Source organism: Ambystoma mexicanum, chromosome 3q (assembly GCF_040938575.1).
Source record: "Ambystoma mexicanum isolate Mex_15411 chromosome 3q, UKY_AmexF1_1, whole genome shotgun sequence".
Taxonomy (NCBI): domain Eukaryota; kingdom Metazoa; phylum Chordata; class Amphibia; order Caudata; family Ambystomatidae; genus Ambystoma; species Ambystoma mexicanum.
Window position 1 is genome coordinate 312,301,581 of NC_090926.1, and position 26,799 is coordinate 312,328,379.

At 46.3% G+C, this 26,799-nt stretch overlaps 1 protein-coding gene and 1 long non-coding RNA gene across 2 annotated transcripts in view; one reads left to right on the plus strand and one right to left on the minus strand.

Annotated features, from left to right (window-relative positions):
- ADCY6 (adenylate cyclase 6) overlaps positions 1–26,799 on the plus strand; it is an 820,353-nt gene that overhangs the window by 490,139 nt on the left and 303,415 nt on the right. The window contains exons 11-13 of the mRNA XM_069653856.1: positions 14,301–14,326; positions 17,280–17,427; positions 17,903–18,000. Coding sequence (XP_069509957.1) covers positions 14,301–14,326; positions 17,280–17,427; positions 17,903–18,000 — 272 coding nt within the window. The remainder of the gene's footprint in view (positions 1–14,300; positions 14,327–17,279; positions 17,428–17,902; positions 18,001–26,799) is intronic.
- The window catches only part of LOC138582512 (uncharacterized), a 340,772-nt gene that overhangs the window by 45,681 nt on the left and 268,292 nt on the right, over positions 1–26,799 (minus strand). The window lies entirely within an intron of this gene.

Here is a 26,799-nt window from a genome sequence, read left to right on the forward strand (position 1 = left end):
CTGGCTGGGGCAATTCGATTGCCCCAGGGTCTGTTAGTCGAAGGGGCACGTCTCCGTCCCCCCTGATCGAGTTTTGGCTGGTGGCAGTGGAAACTACTTTTTATATTCGACCGCGAATATTTCCCTATGGGATTTCCCATTGTTTTAGGCTAACACATTTAATTATTTATTTACGGTAGCCTTAAACATACCGCCGGTTTATATATTTATTATTATAACTCCGGTTGGGACTTTTTGCCAAAACTTGATTCTAAAATGGCGTTGGCGTTCGCCTCTGTAACTCTGACCCAAAGTGGAGCCCTTTGTTCCACTTTTGGCGGGCTTCTCCACAGAAGCCCTCCAAAGTGGTGCCACTCTGTCTGGGGTACTTAGGAGGGGTGGAGGGGGATTTAGGCACCCTGGACTGAGTTACCTTGGTAACTCAAGTCGCACTCCGTCCTGATTGGCCCAAGTGGTGAGCCGGCCGGCTCACCACTTAGCATGTTTGAGTGACAGCTAGGCTGGGTGAATGGGGGTTTGCTGCATAAAAGCAGGGCTTTGGGGACTGGAACTTCAGAAGTCGCCACAGGACCAAGAATCCGACGAGGGAAGAGCTGAGCCGACCTGCTTCGACGACACCACCCGGTGGAGCCCTGCTGAACCGTCTCACCACTTTTCCCGACGACCGAGGAGAACTCTTAACGGAGTGGCTCCTTCCCTTGACTGGTGGGGACAACCGGTTTTCACCTTCTTTCCGCTTCTCGAGGTATCTCGTGGCCGCCTTGCCAGTGCCAAGCACCCCGGCAACCGGAACCCCACCACTTTTACCCCAACCACGAAAGTCGGTACAACCCTTTAACCGGAGGACTCTGCGGCTGGTTTCTTCCCAGGCAGTGCAACGACCCTCTTCTTCTGCTCTTCAGCGAGAACTTCTTCTCCCCTGACCGACGTCGAGCCTTGCTACCACTGCCTGGAACAACTGCCACCGCTGGAGGATCCTTTCCGCTTAAGGTACCGTGTTCCGCCTGGCTTCCCTTGCCACCGACTGTACGGGGTAGATTTAGCCCCCGGCTTTCGAACCTGGGAGTGCCTGGAACACCCTGGCTAAACTTTCTAAGCCACTCTAAACTCTTTCTAACTCTTTGCAAGACTTTGAATCCCTAATAACAGTGTGATCTTGGGCACATTTTCGCTCCGGCTACTCTAAGAGTGGGCCCTGCCTAGTGACTTTTGCTCACCTGTGACTTTGTGCTTCTTTGAGCCTATTGCAAGTGTTCTGGACCTTAGAGTGGTGTGTTTAACCCATTTCTGTTTCTTTTTACCCCTTTCTTGAACCTACTAGAGTGTCATCTAACGTTAAGCGCTCACCTCTGTTTTAATTATGTGGTGTTAACCTAGAGTTGTCTAGATAGGAGTAAGGGTTGAAACTGCTTTCATTATAACTGTGTTTGAAGTGTTTTTACTATATTTTGCTAGAGTGATTTCAACTTATGTGTGTTTAATAAATAACTATATACTTTTGAAACCAAGCTCTGGTCAGTGTTTGCTTGTGCTATTGTATTTGAGTACCTATTGTGTATACTTTACATACTGCCTAACTCTTCTTGAGGGAAGTCTGACTGCTCAGCCACAGCTACCAGGTAAATCTGGGTGGTGCAGACTGCTACCAAGTAGGTTTACTGCTATACCTGTGGTCTTAAATCTTTTGCAGTGGTCCCCAAGGGAACTGCACAGGTTTCTGCCTAACAGAGCGGACCATGAAGGACCGCCATCTGCGTCTCGCCAACTGGCTGGAAGGGAAGAGCCCGTCAGGCGAGAAAAAGAAGAAGTCCGAGCGGTCTTCTAAGACCTTTGAGGGCGCCCCGGCGACGGGGGCCCAACAGAAGGCCAAGCACCGTGAGTCCGCTGGCACCGGGAGCTCCGAACGGTCGGGCTCTACGGGCGCCAGGCAGGGCGCATCCTCCCCGGCGCCATCAACCACGAGCCAACGCTCTGGCTCGGGTAAGAGGAAGGCCGAGCACCCGGCGAAGATCCTGGAGAACCCGGTCGAGCTCGAAGGCCCCATCGGAGGGGGAGCGACGCGGTGATCCTCCCCCCAAGGAGAAGGCGGTGAGCGCACCGAAGGTGGTGAAAGCCTTGATCCACCCGGCCAAGGCCTCTATCGAGACAGTCGCGGCGGCCCTGGCTCAGCCTGTGGAGGCTACACCAGTGGTGGCGACCTCGGGGCCCAGAGTCTCCCTGCCACCGCGGAGGGAGTCCTCTTTCATGCCCATCGAGAGGACCCCCGTGAAACCTCCGACGGAGAAGAAAAAGGGGGGGCAGGAGGTCGTCGTGGATTCAGCCTCAACCTCTGAAGAGGAGCTGATCGAAGTCTTAAGCCACGGCGTTGGCGTGGAAGAAGACCAGCCCGTCGGGAGGGACCCCGACTTCAGAGACGACGATAACGTCGAGGGTGCTGACGGGGCTCCTGACCGCCCGTCGGAATCCCCTCAACCAGTGCCGCAAGACAACTCGGCGGCCATTTTGTTGGCTATACAGTCCTTATGCTCGGAGATAAGGACGAGGTTGCCGTTACCACCAACGGAGGAACCGCTCCCGATGGGGGACCCGGAGCCAGGCCCTTCTGGGGGCCCTCCTCCTAAGAGAAGGATTCATCCTCCACCTCCTTTTCAACCATCGCGCCTTGCTCAGCCCTCCTCCCCGTCCACGACCCGTGGGGATGATACGGGGACTGACACGGCCGCGACGGGTACAGACGACGAGGTTTACGACGAGGATCTCCCGTCGTCGCCTCCTCCCCGGGCTTCCCCGTCCGACGAGATTGGATAGTTTCATGCCATGATCGCCAGGGCATCCAAGCTTTTCCAGCTCTGCCCGGAAGAGAAGGAAGGTTTCCTTTATCAACGGCGCAAGACCAAGAGGAAGACGGTCCTCGCTGTACCTCTACTGGACGATATCTGGGATGAGGGTCTCGCCCTCCTCAAGAACCCATCCACAACGCCTGCGAGAAGGGATCGGTACGAGAAGAAGTACCGGGTCCCGGACGCGGCCCACTTGTGCCTTCGGGCACAGCCAACCCCAGACTCGGTTGTCTCTGCGGCGGCCAGGAAGAAAGCGGAGGGGCCTCGGCCTCTACGTCAACCTCCCCGCCGGACGGCGAGGGAAAGAAATTGGACACGATGGGACGCAGAGTCATCTCATCGGCAGCGACGACGATTAAGGCTGCCAACGCCTTGGCTATCGTAGCCCGCTACGACAGGGAGTTGTGGTACAAAATCGCCCCCCTGCTGGATTTCTTACCAGACGACAAGAGGGTGGAGGCCCTAGAGATCTTGCAGGAAGGAGAAGTGGCGTCGGACCATGCCATTACGATAGCGACGGACATCGCTGACACTGGATTTCGCCAGTTGGGCAACGGCATGTGCCTTAGACGGCGTGGATGGCTCAAGGCAACTGACTTCCGGCAGGACGTGCAGACCACAGTGTTGGACATGCCGTTTGACGGGAGCAACCTGTTTGGGAAAACAGTGGACGATTCCCTACAAGCCATCAAGACGGACAGGAGCCCGGGCTCTTGGTGTTCTCCAGCAACGACGGCCGCTTTTTCGGAGCGGCGGAGGCAAGCAGGGTGCCTCCAAAGGTTCCGGCGGCGGATTTTCCACCTATTGTCAAGCGGCCCGTTCGGCGTCACAGGAAGCCTACAGGGGACAAGGCAAGTCGGACGGACCCCGCCGTCGCCACCAAGGAGGACAAGGCGGCAAAGCCTCGTCGAAGCAGGACTGAACTGGCCGTGGGGTCGGGCCCCCACCGAAGCACCCCGGTGGGAGACGGCTGGCGAGCTTCGTCAGCGTGTGGGAGTTCATCTCCACCGACCGTTGGGTGCTGGACGCCCTGGCCCAGGGCCACGCGCTCGAGTTTCTAAAGAAGTGCCCGCGCGTTCCCCCCTCCCATGGCCAGGAAGGAACATCACGTCCCTCAACTTCTCTTGGAGGTAAAGGCAATGCTCAAGAAAGGCGCCATCGAGCTCGTCCCAAAGAGGCTTCGGTGCTCCGGAGTTTACTCAAGATACTTCCTCGTGAAGAAGACGGGAGGATGGCGTCCCATCCTGGACCTACGACGACTGAACAAATTCATCAAGGCACAGAAGTTCCGGATGGTCAGCCTCCAGCACATCCTGGGTCAGCTGGAGGAGGGCGATTTCCTGTCGTCGTTGGATTTGGAGGATGCTTACTTCCATATCCCCATCCTAAAGGGACACCGAAAGTTTCTCAGATTTGTGGTCCAAGGGCGTCACTACCAGTTCAGAGCCCTTCCCTTTGGATTGAGTTCGGCACCCAGGGTGTTCACCAAGTGCCTCGCACCGGTGGCGGCGCGGCTGTGCCTGCAGGGGATCCACGTCTACCCCTACCTGGACAACTGGCTCATCCGAGCAAAGACAAGGGAACTCGCCGCGGAGCACACGGCGAGGACCGTCCAACTACTCACGGACCTGGGATTCTCCATAAACTACGCCAAGTCCCACCTGGTGCCCGCGCAAGACGTGCTGTTTCTGGGAGCGAAACTCGACACAGTGGCACTTCTGGCCTCTCCGTCGGAGGAAAGGACGAGGGCCATCTTGGGCAAGGTGCAGCGGATGCTTGTTGCGGACACGGCCAGGGTGAGGTCCATCAAATTCCTCCTCGTAATGATTTCTTGCATTTATCTCATCCGCCTGTGCAGGCTTCGGATGCGCCCGTTACAGGAGTTCCTGGACGTGCGCTGGATTCAGACGACGGGCAGCTTCGAGGACAGGATCACACTCGACGAGAGCTTACGACGAGCGATCCGGTGGTGGGACACCCGCGCGCATCTGACGGCGGGCATGGACTTCCAGACCCCGGGCCACCAGAAGACAGTGACCACGGATGCCTCCCTGGAAGGGTGGGGAGTGCACACCGAAAATCTGCATGCGAGAGGCCTTTGGCTCCCTACGGAGAAGTCCCTCCATATGAAAGTCCTGGAGCTCCGGGCAGTGTTTTGGGCCCTCAGGTCCTTTCTTCCATCCCTCAAGGGCAAGGTGGTGAGGATCTTCACCGACAACACCACCACCATGTTCTACATCAGGAAGCAGGGCGGTACCAGATCCCCAGCCCTGTCCAAGGAGGCACAGGATCTGTGGCATTGGGCCGTCGCCCGGGGGATGTTTCTGGTGCCGTTTCATCTGGCAGGAATAAAAACACCATCGCCGACTCGCTCAGCAGAGAGCTGCGCTCGTGCCACGAGTGGGAGCTACGACAGGATCTAGTGGACCACCTCTTCCGACGGTGGGGCACTCCCCAGATAGATCTTTTTGCGATGGCGACGAACTCCAAGTGCCGGAGGTTCGCCAGCAGGTTTCCCCAGCCGAGGAGCATGGGCGATGCTTTCTCGTTCCCCTGGGAGGGCCTGTTTCTTTACGCGTTCCCTCCATTGCCGTTGCTGATCCGGCTCAAGAGGTCACGGTGCAGGATGATCCTCGTCGCACCTGCGTGGCCGAGGCAGATATGGTTCCCGGACCTTCTGGACTTGTCAGCGTCCCCGTCAATAAAGCTGCCAGTGGAGGCGGATCTTCTCTCCAGGGAAGGAGGCGCCATCCTCCATCACGACCTAAAGTCGCTGAACTTGCAGGCCTGGCTCCTGCAGCGTTAGAGTTTGGAGGCTACGACCTACTGGCCGACTGCAGAGAGGTTCTTGCAAAGGCCAGGGCGTCCTCAATTCTTAAATGCTACGGACACAAATGGAAGAGGTTCTCTGTCTGGTGCCATGCACAGAAGATTAACCCTCTACGGATTACGGCTCCAAGTACTGCCATACTTACTGACGCTGGCCAAGGCTGGACTGGCGCACGCTTCCATCAAGATTCATCTTGCTGCGATCTCCCGATACACCAGAAGCACGGGACGGACGTCTTTGTGGTCTCGTCGTCTGGTGAAAGAATTCATGAAGGGACTGTTCAGATCGTTCCCGCCGGTGAAGGCTCCGGCCCCGGCCTGGGAGCTCAACGTGGTGCTGACCAAGCTCATGGGACCTCCGTTCGAGCCGCTGCACTCAGCTCCGTTGAAGTTCCTGTCGTGGAAAACAGCGTTTCTTGTGGCCATCACCTCTGCACGACGAGTGGGAGAGATCCAGGCCCTTTCCTGCAAGCCCCCGTACTTGACTTTTCACGACACGAGGGTAGTGCGCAGGACGCACCCCTCCTTCATGCCCAAGGTGCCGTCGGACTTCCACTTCAACGAGCCCTTGGTGTTGCCTGTTTTCTTCCCGTCGCCTTCGTCGCCGGCTGAAAGGACTTTGCACTCGCTGGATGTAGCTAGAGCGCTGAAGTTCTACGTGGACCGCACAAAGAGTTTTCGGAAGACGTCACAACTTTTTGTGAACTTTGGTCCCGTCAATCAGGGGAAGGCTCTTTCAAAGGCTTCCATTTCCAGATGGCTCTCCGGCTGTATCATGTACTGTCATCGGTTGGCAAACCGACCGCTGCCCGGCCGTCCGAGAGCCCACTCCACCAGAGCGATCGCAGCTACCACGGCGTTCCTATCTGGTGTGCCCCTGCTGAACATCTGCAGGGCTGCTACGTGGAGGTCGACGCACACCTTCACAAAATTGTACTGCGTCGACCGGGATTCCAGGGATGAGTCCAGGGTCGGCCAAGCAGTGCTGCGCAACCTGTTCGCCTAAGGTGAGCCTGGTGAGGAGGTAAGAGATGCTTAATGTTGAGTTGTTGTATTGCTTAATGTTGAGCCTGTTGCCACCTCCCGTGGTTGTGCATGTGTGTATTGCTATGTATTCTTTTATTCATGAGCATGTGAATCCATGTCAGACCCCATGCTGGAGAAGGAACAAGTTACTTACCTGTAACTGTTGTTCTCCAGCATGGGTCTGGCATGGATTCACATGCGAACGCTCCCGCCTTCCCCTCTGCGGCTCTTCACTTGGTCATACTGCCACTTCACGTGCTACCAAATCTGAAGATGGCTGCCAGAGGCGGGGCTTAGGGAGATGGCAGTCATTGGCTGTGGTCAGTATGACGCAGAGATCAGTGATTGGTTACTACTACGAAAGACAGATCAGAAACAAAACTGATAGTGATTTTTCTTTACCGGGGATTCCCAGCCTGACGACGGGGAATATTCATGAGCATGTGAATCCATGCCAGACCCATGCTGGAGAACAACAGTTACAGGTAAGTAACTTGTTCCTTCTTATACTCCTTGATCTCCTTTCTTCCCCCACTCTCCTACTAATTTGTCTGCACCAGTCCCTTGGCTTTTTTGTAAACCTCATCCAGAGCACAAGCTTCATCCCAGTCATACTGCTTCTTACACTGTCGTACTTGGACAAATCACTAATCTCATCCTCCATCCTACTCCCACCTTCCATTTCAATGTTCTCATCACTGACACCCCGGGCAGTGCATCTACCAACATTATTCCTACCAAGCATATGTTCTACTGAGAACTGCAACCCTTGCAGACTGCTCACCCACTTCATAATCCCTCTGGACACTCCTGTTAGACCCCCCTTTGTTAAAAATGCAAACTAAAGGCCTATGATCAGTTCTTATCGCAAACACCCTCCCCCACAGGTATGTTTTGAATTTCCCTATGACCCACAAGCATGGAAGTGCTCCCTGTCTGCTACAGAATATCTAGCCTCCACATTCTTGAATGTTCTGGGGCAAATCCAATCGTGGTCATCTGCCTTGCCTCTTCCTGCATCAGCACTGCTCCCAAACCTGAATCACTGGCATTAGTACACACTATTGTCACATGATTTTCCGTAAACCCAGACAACAGCAGTGCTTGCAGAATATCCGGCTTCACATCTAAAATCTCCTTTTTGCAGTTATAAACCCTTGCAAAATTCACTCCCTTCCTTGGGAGCCTTCTCAAGCTCTTAGATTTGTCTGACATATTCTTTGGCAAATTTGCTATAAAACTCGAGTCCCATAAAGGCAGATACCTCAATTTTAGAGTTGGGTTCCGGCATGTCTTGAATAGCCACCAATGTGTCATGCTTGGGCAGGATGCCACTTCCCGAAACCTCAACTGTGTCACTCTGTCCCTCTTGAGCGTACACTTCTCCAGTACACTGTCGGCCCCACATCTTTCATTACTTTCAACATTCTCCTGAGCCTGCAATCATGCTCCCCCTGATGGTGCCTGAGCAGCATTTTATGGCCCAGCCCTTCAGTGCTGTTCTGAACTCCTCGATAGTTTCTCCTTGTTATTGTTCTCGGACAGCAGTGGTAGCATGCGATCATTTTATTTTCCTTTACCTCATAGTGCTTATCTAAACTCGCATTGAATTGGTTTATGTCGCCCATCTCTGTAGGGTCAGGCAGCCATTTTAAAACTTCATGTCCGGCAGTTCCTAAAGGGTGAAATAATGCTTCCTTTCTGTCACTGCAATAATTGGGTCTAAATACAGCCAGGACCTACTTTAGGAAGCCTTCTCTCCACTCCTTCCACCATACCGGTGGCTTCCAGGAGGAGATCAAAACAATATTGGCCCTGGTTTGTTCGCCATCTGAAGGGATTTTACACTTTCCTACTATGTCTGTACCAAAAAGGTATAGCCAGCGCTGCTCTGTTAGTTGCTGATAGCAAGAGATGCCACAAGGTCAAAACAGTCTATTTCCTTACCTTGCATGAACAGCTACTTAATGCTCCAACAGCATAATTCAAAGATGCTGCTAACTTGCTCCTCCAGACTTTCTGCTGCAGCTCCCTTGTGGTTACTCCGTGTGTCCTGTGTTGCAAGGTAACCACCGTCCCTCCGGCGGCTCCTTGTCATGTGCAGAGGTGCCCTTTTCGAGCAGCAACATTACCTCCTGCTCTGGCTCCCAAATTAGCACTCCTCACTGTTGGGGATAATTCTAATTTCTGTGCTAATTCTCTTCAACCTTAGAGACCCCAAGCTCTTTTGCTGGACTTTAGGACTAATTTTAACCCTGGAGTTTAAGCCATTTTTCTCACTCATGTATTTTGACCTGATTTGGATTATGTTTTTCCTTTGTTTTTGGAGTCTGACAAACTCCATAGGCATCTACCTTTTGTATGATGACACACTGCACCTTCAGTGCAGTATCACAGAGAAATCCTTTAGGTTTCTCTCGGTTTAAATGCCTTTTCATGTGTGAACTACGGTTCACATGAATAGTAAAATTAAATTGATTTTACTTACCTTTTCTCTTTGTAGGTCCAGCATACACCATCTTATGTGGAAAGCTGACGTCTTACTTAGTAGCCCCTTTTCCTACCTACTCATGTAAAAAATTGTATGTTACTCCCACTAATTTAAATGGCTGGTGGCAGTGGTTTAATTTTCCTACCATTGTGCTTTTCTACCGCAGGCTGAACGCTCAGCTGAAGTATAGCACCCATGGGTGACCATTTTGTCAAAATGGCCGTGGTCGTCTTTTTTCATAATTTTCTGTTTGTGAGGTCTTGGGTTTTACTCTGCGCGGCAAGCCAGGTTTGAGCCCTGTTTCAGTTTTGTCTTTGGCGGGTTTCAGTTCTGAACCCCGCCTTTGGCTCCAGTGAGTCTGGAAGTGCAGGAAGTGAGGGAGTTTCCCAAAGCTCCCATGTCCTTTTGACTTTAGGAATGCCTGAATGCACCCAGTCCTGATTGGCTAGCTGGCTGCCCTTGTAGGACAGCCACCCTGCTGTTTTAGTTGCTGCTAGGCTGTGTATGAATGGGAGAAACCTGCTTAAAAGGTGAAGGTTTTGGGACTAGAGGCAGAGTCGACCACTGGGAAGAACAATCCGATGAAGAAACTGTGAACAAAGCTTTCTGCATCCTCCTGGACCTTTGAATTGCCTGGTGAAGCCCTGCTGCTGTGCTGAAACTCCTTTTTCTGATCGACAAGAGAAGCTCCGGAAGGGACGACTTATTCCGTTGTGTTAGTGGGACCAACTAACCCCTGGACTAACTCCACAGGACCACCTTCTGCGACTGGCTCTACTTCTTTGCTGCTGCAGGAACCTAGTGCCAGGGATCGAGAAATCCGTAGTCTAGTGCAAAGTCTGTCAAACGGCCAGAAGCTGCTGCTGAAACCGCAAAGTGCTGCTGATCTGAAAATAGCCTGTAGCTGCTGCCAACCTCTGAATTGCTGCCGCAAGAGTCCTCCAAACGTCCCCCCTCTTGTCCCCACAACTGAGGCTCAGGAACCGCGGATCTGCATTGCTGCAAACAGACAGAAGCCAGCTGGACCACTCTTCTAACCAAAGGCACTGTTCTGACTTGGGGTACTTACCTCAGTGTCTGTAGCTTTGCTCTTCTCAGTTGAGACTTGCAGTAGCTGCTTTGCTAGAGTTGATTGCAGCTCTAACCTTCACAAGTGTAGCACCGTGTGACCCTACAGTGATTTTTCTTCAACAAACTCTAACTTTGTGAAAGACTTTGCTATTTAAGACTTTGCTATCTAAGAAGTGCCTCAGCTACACAGACTCTGTTACAATTGACTTTGGCCGTCTTGGTTCCCTGCAGACTCTTCTAGTCCATTTGACTTTGATATTTACTGTCCCTCACAGGTGATAACTAGTTTTTTTTAAGTATTATTGTTAGGAAAGGTTTTTATCTAGACTTCATTGGAAGATTTAAAGTGCTTGAAACCTGTTTTGTTTAACCTTTTTTCTTCCCTTAACCTTTCCTTTCTACCAACCTCAATGTACAAAGGGTACTAGTAATATATAAATGCCATTACTGTCTTAGTTAGTGAAGTCACCTTAGGGTGTAGAAAGTGTAAAAGCATCTCTAAAGAGTATCTACTAGCTTTGTGTTGATTCTTGAAAAAATATTTCAAAGTATATTTGATTGTTACCTATATTGCCCTTTTTAAAGAATGCTCATTTAAAAACTGATGTTAAATAATTATTTATAACAAAAACCTTGAGTGTAAATGTTACTTGGATACTTGCATTGGTGGATTTCATTGCTACAGCTCACACGTAATCCTCTTGAGATCAGCCTGGCTGCTCATTCACACTACCAACTTGTGTAGCACAGGCTTATACCAAAAGATGGGTTACTAAATACCAAGAGGACAAGGGTTGTGTAGTCTCCCACAGGGTTACGATATCAATTCTTGCCTAACACTCACAAGCGCGGGTCACCTGCGGTGCTTGATGACTCTTTGTAGACAAGTCATTTGGCACACCTAACCCAGCCTCGGCTTCTGCAGACTGGATGCCTGCTGTGAAGGTGGGTCTGTTCGGTCACAGGCCGTCCCTGGCCGTTGATGCTACCAATCAGTTTGTCGCTAGTTGTGATACAAAGAATTCATGCCACACAAGTAACTTGCTTTTTGATTCATGGGAAGAAAGCTCTTTCAAGAAACAACCCTCCGGTCCTCATGCTTCCTTCAACCGTCCACCTACTCTCTCCCTTCTACATTCTCTCTCCCCATTCCACCTCTGTGCCTCACATTCTACTGACTGCAGCATCATTCCTAACATGGGTAAAAAAGCAAACACCTACAAGCTTTGTCACCTCCTCATATGCCATTTCTCAATAGCTATACTTAAATGCAATAGTTTCAGCTTATAGGAGGTTCTTTAGCGCCACCTACTAGCCAAAACTAAAAAGAGAACCAGTTGGGAAGAAACATTGCATAATGGAATATTGAGTCTAAGTTCCTGGAGGGAACAGAAAGACTACGCAGTATGGTATTATTATTATGGTATTTATTGAACACAGACCTTGCTTCCGAGAAGCAATGGAGCACTTCAGAGGTATGCAACAATACAGATGCACAACAGAGCGATTTTCAGAGGGATATACAGCTGGGGTGAGCTACAGAGGAGAGGTACAACGGTACTGGGTGGCAGGGAGTAGAAGGGCGGATGGCATCTATTGAGTCGGGTAGCAAGTAAGGCGATGTGATTGCCTAGGTGTTGAGGTGGGTCTTGAGTTGTTTTCTGAATTTAAGGAGTGTGGGGGCAAGTCTGATGCTGACCGGGCAGAGGATCCATAGTATTGGGGCATAGGCAGAGAAGGCTTGTTTTTCTGTTTCTTTCCTTTTTGCAGCAGTGGAATTCAAGTCTACACCTGTCCTGGCTTCTGGAGGTGCCCTGTTCGCCGGAGATGCTGAGTTTGTCTGCAAGGTAGCTGGGTGACTTGAGGGCAGCTGGTAGTATTGCAATTATTCTTCGGAGTCATGGAAGGATTGATCCACTTCTTTTTTGAGCCAATGGCCAATACGCCCTGCTTCTCCAGTCAGCGTAACGTGTTTTCCACATTTGATAGGAAGATGCAGGGACAAACAAGAGTCAGTCTGGCACGAGGACAAGGTACAACAGATAGTGAAGATAAAATCCCAGAGCGATTTGAGCAAATCGCTAGTTGAGAAATGGTTGTATGTTGGAGTATTGAGGCCCAGCACAAAGTGAACTAATTGGGGAACAAGTGTTGTATGCAGAACTATTAAGTTAAATTCCCAGTACAAACTGAGAGAGAGTGGTTAAACAACCATGGCATGCTGGGATATTGAATATAGATTCCATGCACAAACTGGGAAGATCATTGTTGCACAGCTATTGTATGATGGGATATTAAGTCTAGAACTCTAAACAAGCAACATGTTTATTTGAAAAAAGTTCTGTTCTATTTTTGTTCATATTAGTAATTCATTCTTTTACCCCAAGAATACTACACTGGGCAAACAATGAAGATGTGACTTCTGCTATATTCCTGTTATTGGTCAGGTTATCTACACAGTTTTGTCTTGGCTCCTCCTGCTCTAGCCGATTTGTGGTAGCAGGAAGCCTCATTAGTTTCCCTACAAAAAAGGCAGCGAACTTGCGTTAGTGAATTAGTGCTGAGGTTTAACACACAAGTAATATGTACAGCAGCCTCTGGATCCTACTATTCCGAATGTAGGTATGTCTGCCGCCAACCAAATGGCCAAACAAAGCTAGCCATGCATAGGAGGTAAACATTGAGACCAGGGTATCTTTGGGACACCCTAACCCTGGGAGGTTCAAGGGGCTAGAACGCAGGTTCTCAACCTGGGTAAGGCCATAGGTTTGGAATTATCCAGGGATGTGGAATTATCCAGGGAAATGGTGGGCAAACCAGTTTGGTAAAAGCAAAAAAGTAAGGGCTCTTCTACATAGGTACAGTTCAGGACTTTCACTGCGATACCAGCCTACTCCCCAAAGCCTGGTGCTTGCTGTAAAGTCTCAAAGTAACCAGGATCTGAGGGCGTTTTCTTGAGTAAGACCGCTGTGAGCGATCCTACTTCTAGGAGCTTGCTTGAATTTAACAGATCGATTTGGTGCTGCTGAAACTTTTCCAGATTGAGAGTAGGAAAACCTGTTAATCTCTAAAGGTATACGACCAGCAACATAATTGGCCCTTGACTAAATTGGTTTTCAACCTAGCAAGGCATTTTCATTGACTATCAAGTGACAGAGTGAGCGTGCTTTCTTTTATATTTTTTCAAACAAGACAGTTAGATGGTTTCACAAAATATAAATGCTGCCCCTTCCTGCCTGCATGCGTAGCTGCTGAGAATAGTCTATTCACATGTACCTGCTAGCCTTTGCCCATGGCCATGCCTGCATGCATCCCGTCATTGTAGAAACAAAATGCCATCTGCTCCAGGACCGCAAAAGGGAGAGGTCATATGAGTAATCGGGTGAGGGCGTCGCCAGAAGAGGAGACATTTGCAGCATGGTGCGATACTAGGAGGGAAAATAGCTGTGATAAGGGGCGATGGAGAAAGAGTGGGGGTTGAAGTACTGTTTAAATATGATGGCGATTCTTTGTTCAAGTTGATGGAGGCAGTGATGGATTGTGGTAGAGATTCTCAGCAGGAAGGTTTAGGATGCAATGTTGGGTAAGGAGATTATTGGCATACTGTAGAGTGTGAGTGGGACTTTTAGTAAAAAATGGCAGAAGGCAATTGTAATACCTTTCAGTAAAAGTAGTGGTTTACTGTGTCGGGTAAGGGTGTGGTCTAAATTGAGATGGAGAAGAGGTTTTGGGAAATAAGGAAATATTTTTTCCAAAATTAAATTATAGGAGGGATACATAGTGATGGTAGGGATGAAGGAGATTAGTGATGTCAACTGTTGGAGAAACTAGAGATTTGCAATAGTGTGTGGGGGTCGAAGGGGTGGAAAGGTCTAGCAGCAATAGGTAATTGCCTAAGAGGCAGTGTTTGTGGCATAGGTTGATGGAGGAAGAGGGGCGCCGGTTGTTACTTTGTGAGGTAGGACCAGCTCAGAAGATGGAGGTAAAAGGAATAGCAGTAATAGCCTACCTCACTAAACCTGCCTTATCTTTTTTTTCCATAGGGTATTGATGAGTCCAGCAAAGACAAGTAAGTGCCGGATGCAAACCCCTGTGTTGTAACTTGTGGAAGTGCAAGCGGAAAGTGATGGGGGAGAGTAGATGGCTTCCACGCATGCTGTCCAGCAATGTTCCCTCTCTTTTTCTCTAAATGCAGAAATGGTTTGCTTTTGTGCACCCAATATTTTCCCTGTTCGCATCAGGTAATCCACAATGTGAACGTCTGCAGTTATCGTCTCCAAAGGGAGTGTGGAAGGGAATTTCCTCCTCCCCAACCACTGTGATCCATTACAAGTTGGTATAAAAGGGGCATCTTATGGCATTTTTCCCTGATATATTGGTTAAAACAATTATATGCAGTTCTCTGAAAGCTCATAAACCAATCGAAAACTTCCAACATCTGCTACAGCATCTAGTAAAAGGGCTCCTGTGCAGAGAAAAATACACGTATCAACCAAAAGAAAGTATTGTACGATTACCACAAATATTCAGTTTAATTCTGCTCAGGAAAGGTAGAATGTGTTTCATGGCACTGGAAGAAAACGTGTTACACAAAACTTGCGTTGCTGATATAACTCGTGTATATGGGAAACATTTCCAGATGGAATAATTTCAACCAAAAGTGTGCCAGAAAACATGGCAATAAGAGTTCATGTGCAACTAGAATTAAGTCATTCAGGGGCCAGGACAACATGCCTCATCATTTGTGTCAGGAGAATAATTGCAAGAGAATTGCTGCATCACCGAGTACGAAAATCAGAAATGTCTGTGGAACTAGTTACGATCAACGTTGGACTGCCTTGACAATAAAGCAGTTACAACACTTCCTCGTATCCAACGCCCCAGATAGGAAGTATACCAGCCTATTTACCCAGCAAACGGAAAGGAAAACATTGAGATGAGGAGCCAGCCTGCCCCCTTCTGCCACCCATGAAGTTCCACTGATCTTTTTGGATCAGAGGTTATAGGAAAAGAGTGGCACAGGAAGGAGCTCTAATATTGCTGCCTGATCTGAAGAGGAACTCCAAAAGAAAGGTATCTTTTAATAAGGAGGAAGTCGTTTATATTACAAAATTATATCTGTTTAAAGTTACAATAGATGTTGATGCAACTAAAAATACCGATATTGGCAATGAAAATTACTCTTCAACTCCATAATAAATCATTTGGCTGCAGACGTCTACAAATATAGAGTAAAATGTTGTTGGAGCCATACTTGTAACCCTTTCGTGGGAAATGAAATCACAGGGCACCTAGCCTGTAGTTGTTTTTCCCGCCGTGCATTGCCCCCAGGCTAAAGAAAATGAAACAATTGGGAGACTCACTGAGGTTCCTCAGGGAACCAATTAAAATAAATTGCATATATTTGTCTTCTAATTTAAAAGCAATACTGCTCAGATGTATGCAAGATGGAGTCCCTTCTGCATTTCAGAGTTAATAGGTAAACAAAATGGAGAAGAGGCTAGGAGATCTGGCACAGACGAACACGCAATGAATGAAAGTAGATGACACATTTCACTGTAGTGTACTGCTGAAACAGGGACTTGATTATTGAAAGTAGTTGATTTTTCCTTCACACACGACTGTGCTCTTTTCCTTGCCTCCAATACTAGTTGACCGGGCCCAGTAACAATTGAGGTGGGCTTCTCTGCAGTAAAACATGCACCAGGAGATGTGCATACCCAATGTACTTTTTTTTTCTTTTTTTTTTTTTTTGCTAAACCTATTTAAAGCCCCACAATGATGTTATGGGCAATTTAAGAAAATGTCACGAATCTGCATAGAGCCAACTATTTTTCAGTGCATACAAGTCTTTGTAAAATTAAGTGCACAGTGAAACCATTTATTAATAGGAATTAGTTGCCATAGCATTAAGGTATGTGCCCAATGGAACTCTGAAAACGTGGAAAGTATGCAGATGAACTGAATTGCATTGTAGATTTCTGAATATCTGTTGCCACGATGCTATCTATGAATGGTGCCAAGAATATTTCCATACCCAGAATCCTTTGCACACCAAGCAAATGATATTGCAGTGTTGCTCTCCCCTTACAGGTAATGGTTGTACTGCTAAAATATGAGAAATTGAGCATGGCATTTGCTTACCCTAACCCAATTAGATGTGAATGGTCAACTTTGCTTAGAAGGGGTAGTGTAAACTGGGCTAGTCCAGAATATCGAGACAAGTCCGCATAATTTAGCTTTACTAACAAAGAAAGCAAATGTTGTGGCTTTTGCCTTATGAATGCTTGCGAAGTTGGTAAATGTGTGTGTGCGCTTCTACTGTTCTTCTGAGCAGCAGCCAGAGTGTACACATGTGCCCAGCTTAGAGGTAACATGGCCTCCAGTTCCAGTTGGGGGATGCAGTGGGTAAAGAAAGACCTTGAATTGGGTAGGTACTGGACTAGTCTACTGAAGATTCCCATACCCCACCAAAGATGCTCGCTGCTTGCTACCTCGCCTCCTGGGATTGTAAAATACCCCTGCCATTTTTTCTTATGGGTAAGGGGCCCCTGATATTCCCTCTTTTATGCAAGGCTCTCTTGTCCCTTCTGTGCCAGTAAGGTTAGGCCTGAATGGCTGTGGATGAGAGAAGGGGAAGAAATATCTACTTGTATCTTAGAATTAATTGGATGCATGAAGTGGCAGACTGTACACTGCACTTTCCCTCTGTTTATTTTGCCTTTGCTTCCACCTTTCTCCTCATTCGCATTTTCTTCTGTATCTTCCTCCCTGATCTGCCACTTGTAACCTGCCTTATTTTTCCTAAAACTAAATGTCTTTCTTTCTCCTTAATGAACAACTACCTCTCGATCATTCTATCTTTTTTCTTTCTGCCCTTTTGCTCTTTTCTATTCCATTCCTGCTATCACTCGAGTTTTCCTCCTCACTCTTATTTTCTTTCGCTCCCACTATTCCATTCCTTTATCTCTCTAACTTCCTCCTCCTCATATCTGACATGTTTCTCTTTCACCGGATTGTAGCAGGAATGCCCAAGAAGCACTTAACCCTGAGGACGAGGTGGATGAGTTTCTGGGAAGAGCCATTGATGCCAGGAGCATTGATCAGCTGCGCAAAGACCATGTCAAGAAGTTCCTTCTTACCTTCCAGACACCGGATTTAGAAAAGAAGGTATGCAAGACCATGATTTCTTTCCATGTTATGCGTTGTGTTCGTTCCCTTACTTGTATCCCCCAGTTGCTTTCTTTTTCTTGCATCCTCTCATAGTAACCACTCAAATCCCCTCTTCCAACATCACAATTCCCATTATGTTCTAACTTAACGCTCTTTTGCCCTGTGTCCTCTTTTTCCTTCTGCTTCCTCACTCCCCTCCATTCTTATTCTCTCGCCTTTTCCCTTCCTCTTCATTCTTCCTCTCACGTATATAGTTACACCACTATATCTTTCTTACTGTCCTCTGTTTTTTGTGTGCTCTCTGCTTCAGTTTCTCCTCCTCTCGCTCCTCCTATCCACAATTATACTTACTTTCGCTTTCTGTCCCGTATGCCAATCTGTCACTGTTCCTCCGTTCATTTTGTCTAATCTTTCCACCTTTCTCCCATTCTCTCACATCCACATGCTCTCACTACCTCCATATTTTTCACAGTACTCTAAGAAGGTGGACGATCGATTTGGGGGATACGTGGCTTGTACTCTGCTCGTGTTTTGCTTCATCTCTTTCATACAGATTGTGATATTCCCACAGTAAGTAAAGTCTGCTTGTACTTTCAACCCTGTATCTTTCACTATGATAAGCGAGTTGTGACCGATAGTCTGTATCATGGGGTCAAGGAGTGAATGAGGTTGCACAAGTGATAGCTTGTAAGTGGAGCGAGGAGTAAGAGATTAGTGAGGACAATTTGAATGGGCAGTTTGCAACTACTAGTAAAGATGAAAGCTTTTGGGAACTAGCCCAGTTACAGAGGAGTGAATGAAATAAATGGTGATGGGCTTGCAAACGCGAGGAATGGGGCTGGATTTAGGGTGCATGTTTGTTGTTGGAGGGTTTGGAGAGCTGGTCTAGCACAAAGGTGGAGCCAAGTGCAGAGGGAAATGAGTCGTACATGTTTCAAAACCCTTTGCAGAAATCTGTTGGTGGCAGACTGCGTGCAATGGTTTCTGCTTAACAGGTGCTCAATCTAGAGAGATCCCCCCACACACTTTTGGTAAGTCAAACCGCCACCAGTTGTCAAAGTTCCATTGCAGATGCGTTTTCCTGTCCCCTGGTTCTTCATGCCTACTCTGTTTAAAGGGCAACTTGTTGCAATACTAATTGGTCTTTGGATTCCATTTCAGAAAGTAAGGCTTGTTCAGAAAACTTTAAGCATGTGTATCACTATTGTGGAAGGTGTAACATAAAGAGCAGAATAGTCTCTGGACTGTATAGTTATTGTGTTAACTATACTGGGCCCTTATCTATACAATACAGACAACTACAATTAAGATAACAAAATACTATTGTCCTTTGACAGTTTCAACCGCAGCTCCTCCATTAATATTGGCTGGTCGGCACCCCCCTGTCCCATGATGGATGAGTCGCAACTGCATCAGTATGTCATCTCTAATGTCGAGCAGTGCTCTTTCAAATTGGTGATGGTGAAAGGTTGTGTCTCTCAGTTAAATGTAACAGTTGACTAGCAATCACTTTGGCACGATGCAGACGATAAATTATAGGTTAGCAATCTGATGCTAATTAGCTGTAATATTGGGGTCAGCGTTGGACTGCTTCAGGAGAGGTGATATACACTCAAGGGAAATGCTAGTTTCTAGGGAGCAGTTCTGAAATGTTGTGAAAGGCTGGTGGAAGAGGGAGTTCATTACCCTTGCAGGAGTAAAGGTTAAGAGGCAATTTGTCAACAGGTCAGTTATAGACTGAGTAGTGGATCTAGGTAAGGTATAGAGTGACAGATTAATGGCTTCTGTCTTTTCCACCAAGTAGGTACAGAGGGTATCTGCAATACCTTGGGGAATTTGCCACTGGGCCAGGGGGTGGGGGGCCGGGGCATTCTCGGGGCGATCTTAGTTCCTTGTAGATTTGGAGCAGCTCTGCAGAAGGATTAAATTAAGTGATTTGGTTGTAGAGGTAAGATTTCTTCTTTCAGAGGATAATTTGTATGGTAGCTCTTTGATGGCGTAAGCAGGCCTTCTTGTCCTTGGGGTCTTTGGATTTTCTTGAGTGCTGTTCGGGTGCTCTGTTACTGCTACTTCAGTGCTGAACCAAAGGCTGAGCGAGGCTTATGTTTTTTGTGTGGATGATTGGGTCAAGTTATTCAGCAGGGTTTTAAGTTACCGGTGGAGGTTAGGACAACCGGTGGTCACTGGAGGATTACAGAAAGTTGCCGATATAGTTTTGTTTTACTATTTCTTACCATCTTATTAGCCACTGACATAACAAAAAATAAATAGATTTACAAAGTTAATTTATGAAATTCAACCACTAATTGTAACATACAAATCTACAAATATTGGTTATTACCTGCTCCTTAGTTGAGTAATCCTAGTTGTTTGCCTATCACTCTGCATAGTTAATGGCTAGCATATCTTGCAACTCCTGTTTATTTATTTTTTGGTATTATCTGTAGATGGACATAACACTGATCCTGTAGGCCTCTGTTGCGATTCGCTTATCGCTTGATGTGCTTTGCACCCTGAAGTAAACTGCACTGAGAATAGGCGCGTGTGGATGGCTGACATATCCCGGAGCAGATGTGGGGAGGCAGGCGAGAGTTGGTGTGCTGCTGCATACTGGGACCTTCAGTGCTCTTTCATGTGTGAAGCTGCTGAAATCCGGGGGGGACCGGTGGGGTGTCCAAATTTCGTGTAGCTAGTAACATCCAGAGGGTCCTAACAGGTATCTATGCAAAATCTGGTGCCAATTGGTGAAACAGTGTGGAATTGTAGAAGGAACAAACATTCGCCAAGCCACAAAATGTTTTTGACTTGTGCTGAAATCCGGGGAACGTGGTGGAGTGTCCAAATGTCCTGTAGCCAGTAATGTCCGTAGGGTCCGAACGGTTAACTATGGACAATGTAATGTAGATTGGTGACACAGTGTGGAATTGTATGAGGAACAACGCTTTGCCACAAACCCACAAACAAATTTGGATTTTTGCTGAAATCCAGGAAAAGTGGCAGGATGTCCAAATGTCATGTAGCCAGTAATCTCCTGAGGATCCTAACGTGCAACTATGCAAAATCTGGTGCAGATTGGTGAAATGGTGTGGAATTGTATAAGGAGCAACGCTTCGCCATGAATCCCACCACAAACACATTTTGATATATATATATATATATATATCAGTGTAAGTACATCAATCTGAGCAGTGTTTGGCAAGAACTACAGGAACCAGCATTGCAAAAGACCAACTATGGGTGTGGTTCACATTCAATGTACTTATAATTCTTTATAATACATGGCCACCATCAAAGCTTGTATAAAACCCTGTACGTTTGTATAGGCCATAGGCCTGTAATAAGAAAATGACATCACTACCGCAAGTGTAATCAGTTATTGCGTTTGGGTTGTCCCGCAACAATGCCTTCTGCTTGAACCAGCAGAGAGCAGCATTCCAGCTGTCACTGCTGCACTTTATTAAACCTGCAACTAGCTTTTAGGATTCATTGTTCTAAACTAGCATTTTTCAGAGAGCAACTGAAGAAGCTAGTTTCTAGGGAGAGGTTCACCAAGGTTGTTAAGGCTGGTGCAAGGGTGAGTACATTATCATTGTAGGGGTGAAGATCGAGAAGGAGACATTAATTGATCAATTGTTGTTCGTTCATTTATTTTGTGCACTACTGGAATTTAAGATGGTAGCAAGATCTATCTGCATTTTATTTTAAACCACAAAATATTTTTAGATGCATTTTTGTTAAACCGCTTAAACTTTTTTTCTTCAACACAATAAAAGCGACCTATTAGTGTTATTTTCCATGCAGACCGATTCTACATTGATTATATGTATTAACAACTGGAAGGTCTCTTACATTAGATAAAGCAAGACACAAGGTATTAAAGGGGTCAACATTGTGTTGCCTTGTATTTTAAGGAATAGAGTAACGCCTATTGTATGTAAAAAGCATATTGCAATTGCCCCTGAGTTTTGTGACCTCTGGCCTCGTTCGTATATTTGGTTACACAAGTCCTTTGTGACTTGCAAAAAATGTATAGAAGGGAGTACTTTATCCAATAAATTTGATCTAAACGGCGCATTCCAACATCCAGTTGTGCATCCTTACCACATCATCCATTCACCTAGCTTGCCTCTTATTGTCCTTACCTTTGGCCTGACCAGAATATGCATATTCACATTTTTCCTGTACTGTACTGTCTGGCATATTTGATGTTTTTCACAGAAATGTAGCAATCTCCTCAAGACCGTAATAGAAAGGAAGCAGAAAAAAGTGCTTCATGTGCCCTTGATCAGCGTTTCCTACCAAATAAAGTGTAATTTAGCAATCACTCCCCAGCAAGGGTGCGTTCGGCGAGGGCTGCAGGTTGTTACCGGCCTAGATGCCTCCTCTGCCGGGGCTTGATTGCTATTCGCACAAATATATATATTTTTTTTCTTGGATATTGGCTGTGCTTATTGCACAACACCGATCTCCCTAACGGGGAAAAAACAAGGTGGCCATCTCCATAGGAAAAGTCCTTTTTCCATTTTAATGGCAGCCGTGAGCGGGAGGAGCGCCAGGACCGGAGCACACAGCTCCGTTCCAGCAAGTGGGGAGGACATAGATGGGGCAGGGGAAAGGGTAGGCTTGGTTTGAGCGGGTGGGGAGTCAACATGGAGAGTCTCCCTGTTGCCTCCCCACATAAAAAAAAAGATGCTGCCTCCCGACGAAGGACCTCGGGTGGCTGAAAACAGCAGGCAGAGACTCTATATTCTCGCTCGCTGTTCCAACACCTCATTGGCTGAGCGCCCTTCCCTTGGTTCTAATCTTCTGGTTTGATTGCATTTACACACTTTTAATCATTATTTTGTCATCTTGAAGTGGATCAAAATAGCAAATTTACCGACACAACTTGAAAATACCTTTTTTTTTAATTTAATTTATTCAGTATCCAGTTTGTGTGATACCAGATAATGTAGATTCTACCAATATTGTATAATTTGTACTCATTTAAAGGAAGCGGGGTCCGAAATCTGTAAACGTGAACTAATTCAATTCAGCCAAATGGCTAATCTGATCTATCATGGGCTCCTTCAGTTTTTCAGTTTCTGAAACCTTAAACATTTCTGAAAAAGGCCTTTTTTCAAAATGAAACTGTTATATCCTTGTTGAGTTTGTATGCCTGATTGTTAGGAAAGATGTTCTTTTTGCTGCTTTCCTTACATAGAAATGTATGGAGCCTCCCTAAGTGGTGTTTTGAACCTGACCTAACTTTCGCTGTTAAGTGAAGCTTTTTTTGCTGTACTTTGCTTAGCTCATCCGTTTTGGGGCACTGATCAGTCTCTAGGGCCATCCGTTCAGGGGCACTCTGTCCTCCATTATGAAATTCCCTGTTTGATTTGCACTGCACATGTCAGTGAGGCAAGGATACTTTGTAACACTATGATAATTACTTGCATGATGTGTCCAAGACTGGCTGGCAGCAAATATCTTGGTACATTTTTTGTTTATTACAAGCTTTCTTTTACACTTCGAAACATTATTTCCTTATTACACTTTATCAATAATCGTCCCAAATAATCAGTCAGGTACCAAAAACACTTAACACTTAAAACTTGGGAATCCAGACAAGTAGCCCACTTAATTACTACTGGATCTTCCCATCAATATCATTTCAACTCAGCTGATATCATCAACAATATTTTAACTTCCTTCCGTTTTTGTGATAAATTTCACTCGGAGTGAATCATGCCTTTTCCAGCAACAGCTTGTCCAGATAATTTGCACAAGGCAACTTAAAATTCTCACCAGCTAGCAAAACTAACCACCACTCCTCCATGTTTCCATTCTTCGGGGCAAACTTTCCCAAAATAAAAAAACTTCTTTGAGCCTTTATAGTCAAGCATTCAATGACCAAGTGTTTTGAAGACTTAACTGAAATGTTACAAAACCGACAATTGTTGTCCATGGTGGAATCATCATGTTTTAAGAATAGCATTTCCTTGGTAGGAAGCAGATTTAGGCACAACTGAAAAAACTGATCACAGTTTGGACATTGAGATGGAGATTTTTCTAAATATTTCGGAAATTTTGTTTACCCCTTGTGCCTCTCCGCCTAGGTCTAATGGGGATGCAAGTTTTCCTCTGATGTTCATAGTGTTGATCCAGTCATAGTTTTAAGAGTTTCTTCGTTACTGCACATGGATTGGCCTGAAGAGTCTCCAATATTTGTTCCGAATTCCTCGATATAGGCAAGTACTCGGTGCGACCACACTTTCATTAGGCCTTGGTGTAGGGCTTTTCAACTGTCACATTGAGTATTTGATAGGAAATGACTGATGACTTCAGTGACATTTTTCTCATCATTGATAATGATTTCCATAAAACTGTAGCGAATAGAGACTGTAACCCAAGTTCATATCCGTATGGCAGCGATTGATGCATTGTTTGGGAGTCGTAGGACCTTTTGCCAGAAAATCCCTTCTAGCAAATCCCAGGTAGCTTTATCGATGTTAAAACCAGCCTCACTTCCAAATGTTATTCTAGCCTCAACCTTTTGTCGGTAGAACATGATCACCGGTGTGAGAGTGAATTTTCTGAAATCTGAATGAAATTTTGCACCTTGCAACTTTAAGTTCTTAATTTTCATTTTAAGATCTTCCATCCATGGCCATTCTCTTATTGATTTGTTGAACAAAACCCCTAGATATCTAATGTTTTCTGTTGGTTTACAGCTGGGAAACAGCTTGAACAATCTGTAGTTTTTGCCTCTTTTCCCGAGATTCAAACCAAAGGTGATAATCTTTGTCTTTTCCACATTTATCTCCAAGTCGTTTCTTCTCAGATATGCCTCCAAACTGTTTAACAGGCGCAGTAGTCCTATTTGAGTTGTATCAATGAGCACCAAATCATAGGCGTATGTTACCCAACTGAACTGGTGCCCATTAATTTTTGGCTGGGAAGGAATGACTCTCTAAGAGCACAGCCGGCAAATCCGCAATGTACAGTTTGAAAAGTAATGCCGCCAAGTGACAACCCTGCTTAATGCCCTATCCAGTTTTAATTCTGTCAGTCAATTCACCTTCCGCATTAATTCTTACTTGAATTGAAGTATTGGAGTGAAGTTGTTTGTTTGCCTGTAACAGGGCCAAAGGACAATCCCACTTTGTTCATTTGCTCCATAAAGTGTCTCTGTTGACACTTTCAAATGCTTGACGTAGGTCTACAAACACCAGAAACCAATATTTATCACCTTGTATTGTTTCAAGTTTCAGCAAATTGAGCCGTGTTGGATTCAATTCGACTCCTACACCTTTGGAAAATCCAGTTTGCCTTGGATCTATAATTTCTGCACCAGCTGCCCATTTTGCCAATCTTTTTTGTAGAAATGTAGTAAAGATTTTGCCGAGGACATCTAACAAGGCAATCGGACGGTAGTTAGTTGGATCTGCACCATCACCCTTATTGAAGATCAGCACTACGACTGCCGATTGCCAACTTACAGGAATTTTCGTTGCCATGGAAATTTCAATGAATTTGGCCCATTGCTCTTTGTCTTCAGCATTATGTTCGTTAAGCCATGCGTGCCGGCAGCCCCGGAGTCCTTTAATTTTGAAATTGCATCATCTATGTCCTCTTTAGTACAACATTCTTTCCATACAACTTTCTTCTCTAAGATGGAATTGACATTTTGAGTCCTTTTGTTTTTTAAACACTTTCGAAAAGTGTCTTACCCATGAACTGGCACTTACTCCACTACTCATGTTCACTTTTTAAGTTTGGGCATCATTTATTATTGTTCACGTTTCTCTGCTCTTATGTGCGCATATTAGTTTTAACATACCTTCTGCGCACTCTTCATCACAAATGAGTTTGAAAGAAATAAACCGGTTTCGGTATTTCTGGCGACTTATCTCTGGAATCATTTCCATCTGATTGCAGGCTTTGAGCTTCCTTATATCCTGCTGCATGTGTTTCATTTGCTCCAACACCATCTAGCTATAACGATATCTATTCATCTGATTGACCACTCTGAAGCCATTCGCCGATGTTTCAAATTGCAATAGTAGGTTACCATAATCCATGGATATCCCACCGCATGTATCAACAGTCAACCTCGAAGTTAACTGAATGATTTCCATATGGTGGATTTTCAACCTATTTAACCCTTGATTTGTTTCTACTGTGCTTTTTACATTCTTGTGTGCACGTTTGCATTTTGCTGCATAATGCCTTTTTTAGAACAAAATATCGTCTAAAATGGCGGTGCCACGAGATTTCGCCCAGTTTTTTGGCCATCTTGTCTTTTAGTTTTCTTCCTGCCCACTTAGTGCCGTATGTGCCATATATGCTAAACTATTTTCTGGGCAAAGCTTCCTGGTGGTCAACCTCTTCAAAGAGGAGCACTGCAGTGAAGTCACAGAACTCATTGTTGCATCTAGCCAGCATTGTGGTCTTCAACTATCCCAGCAAAGCCCTGCTTCTGTGCTGATGACCAGCTTCATTGGTACTTCAACCCCTGGATGCATGGGAGCAACCACTCAGTCTTACCTCCTGCTTGAGGATCCTTCCTTAGAAGCCTTCGGAACCCAGTTTCTCCAGCAATTCGTCTATACGTGGCATTGGGTGAGCCTCGTAGGTTGAAATGCGGTTTAACTGTCGGACATTTATACAGAATTGTGTAGTTCCGTCGGGTTTTGGGACAAGGACAATAGGCGAACACAAGGGACTTTTCAATGGTTCAATGATGTTCATTCTTAGAATCTCATCTATTTCCCTTTTCACCTCAGCTCTTTTTGCCTCTGGTATCAGGCATGGTTTGAGTCTGACTATTTGATCAGGGTTTGTTTTTATGGAATGTTGAACCATGCTGGTCCTTCCAGGAGGATGGAAAGACAGGTTGAAGATCCTCAAGGAAAGTCCTTACATTTTGTTGCTTCTCCTCAGATAACCCTTCACCCATAGAACATTGTTTATTTCTACTTGGTTCATTGGGAGACATACTACTATTGAATCTGCGTTTTCTGAGAAGATCAGAGTGATCGTAGCCACAGGGTCCCTCCATTCCTTTAGAAGGTTGACGTGATAGTTCTTTGCTTGATGTTAATGGTCGAGTTGGCTCACAATGTAGTGACTTTGTCCCCGGTCTGAAAGGTTCTCCTTCGGCTGTGTTTATTGTATTGTTTGCTCTTGTCTTGACTGAGGTTGCGCATAGCTAGGTCATGTAATTGAGCTAAATGTGTCTTCAGAGTATCTGCATATTCCGACAGGGTTCTTTAATCCTGCATTCCCCATTCTGTCTTTACTTTGTCCAGGATGGTGCAGAGTTGCTGACCAAAAAGGTTTGAAAGGTGAAAATTCAGCAGATGACTGGGGAGTATCTCTGATGACCGT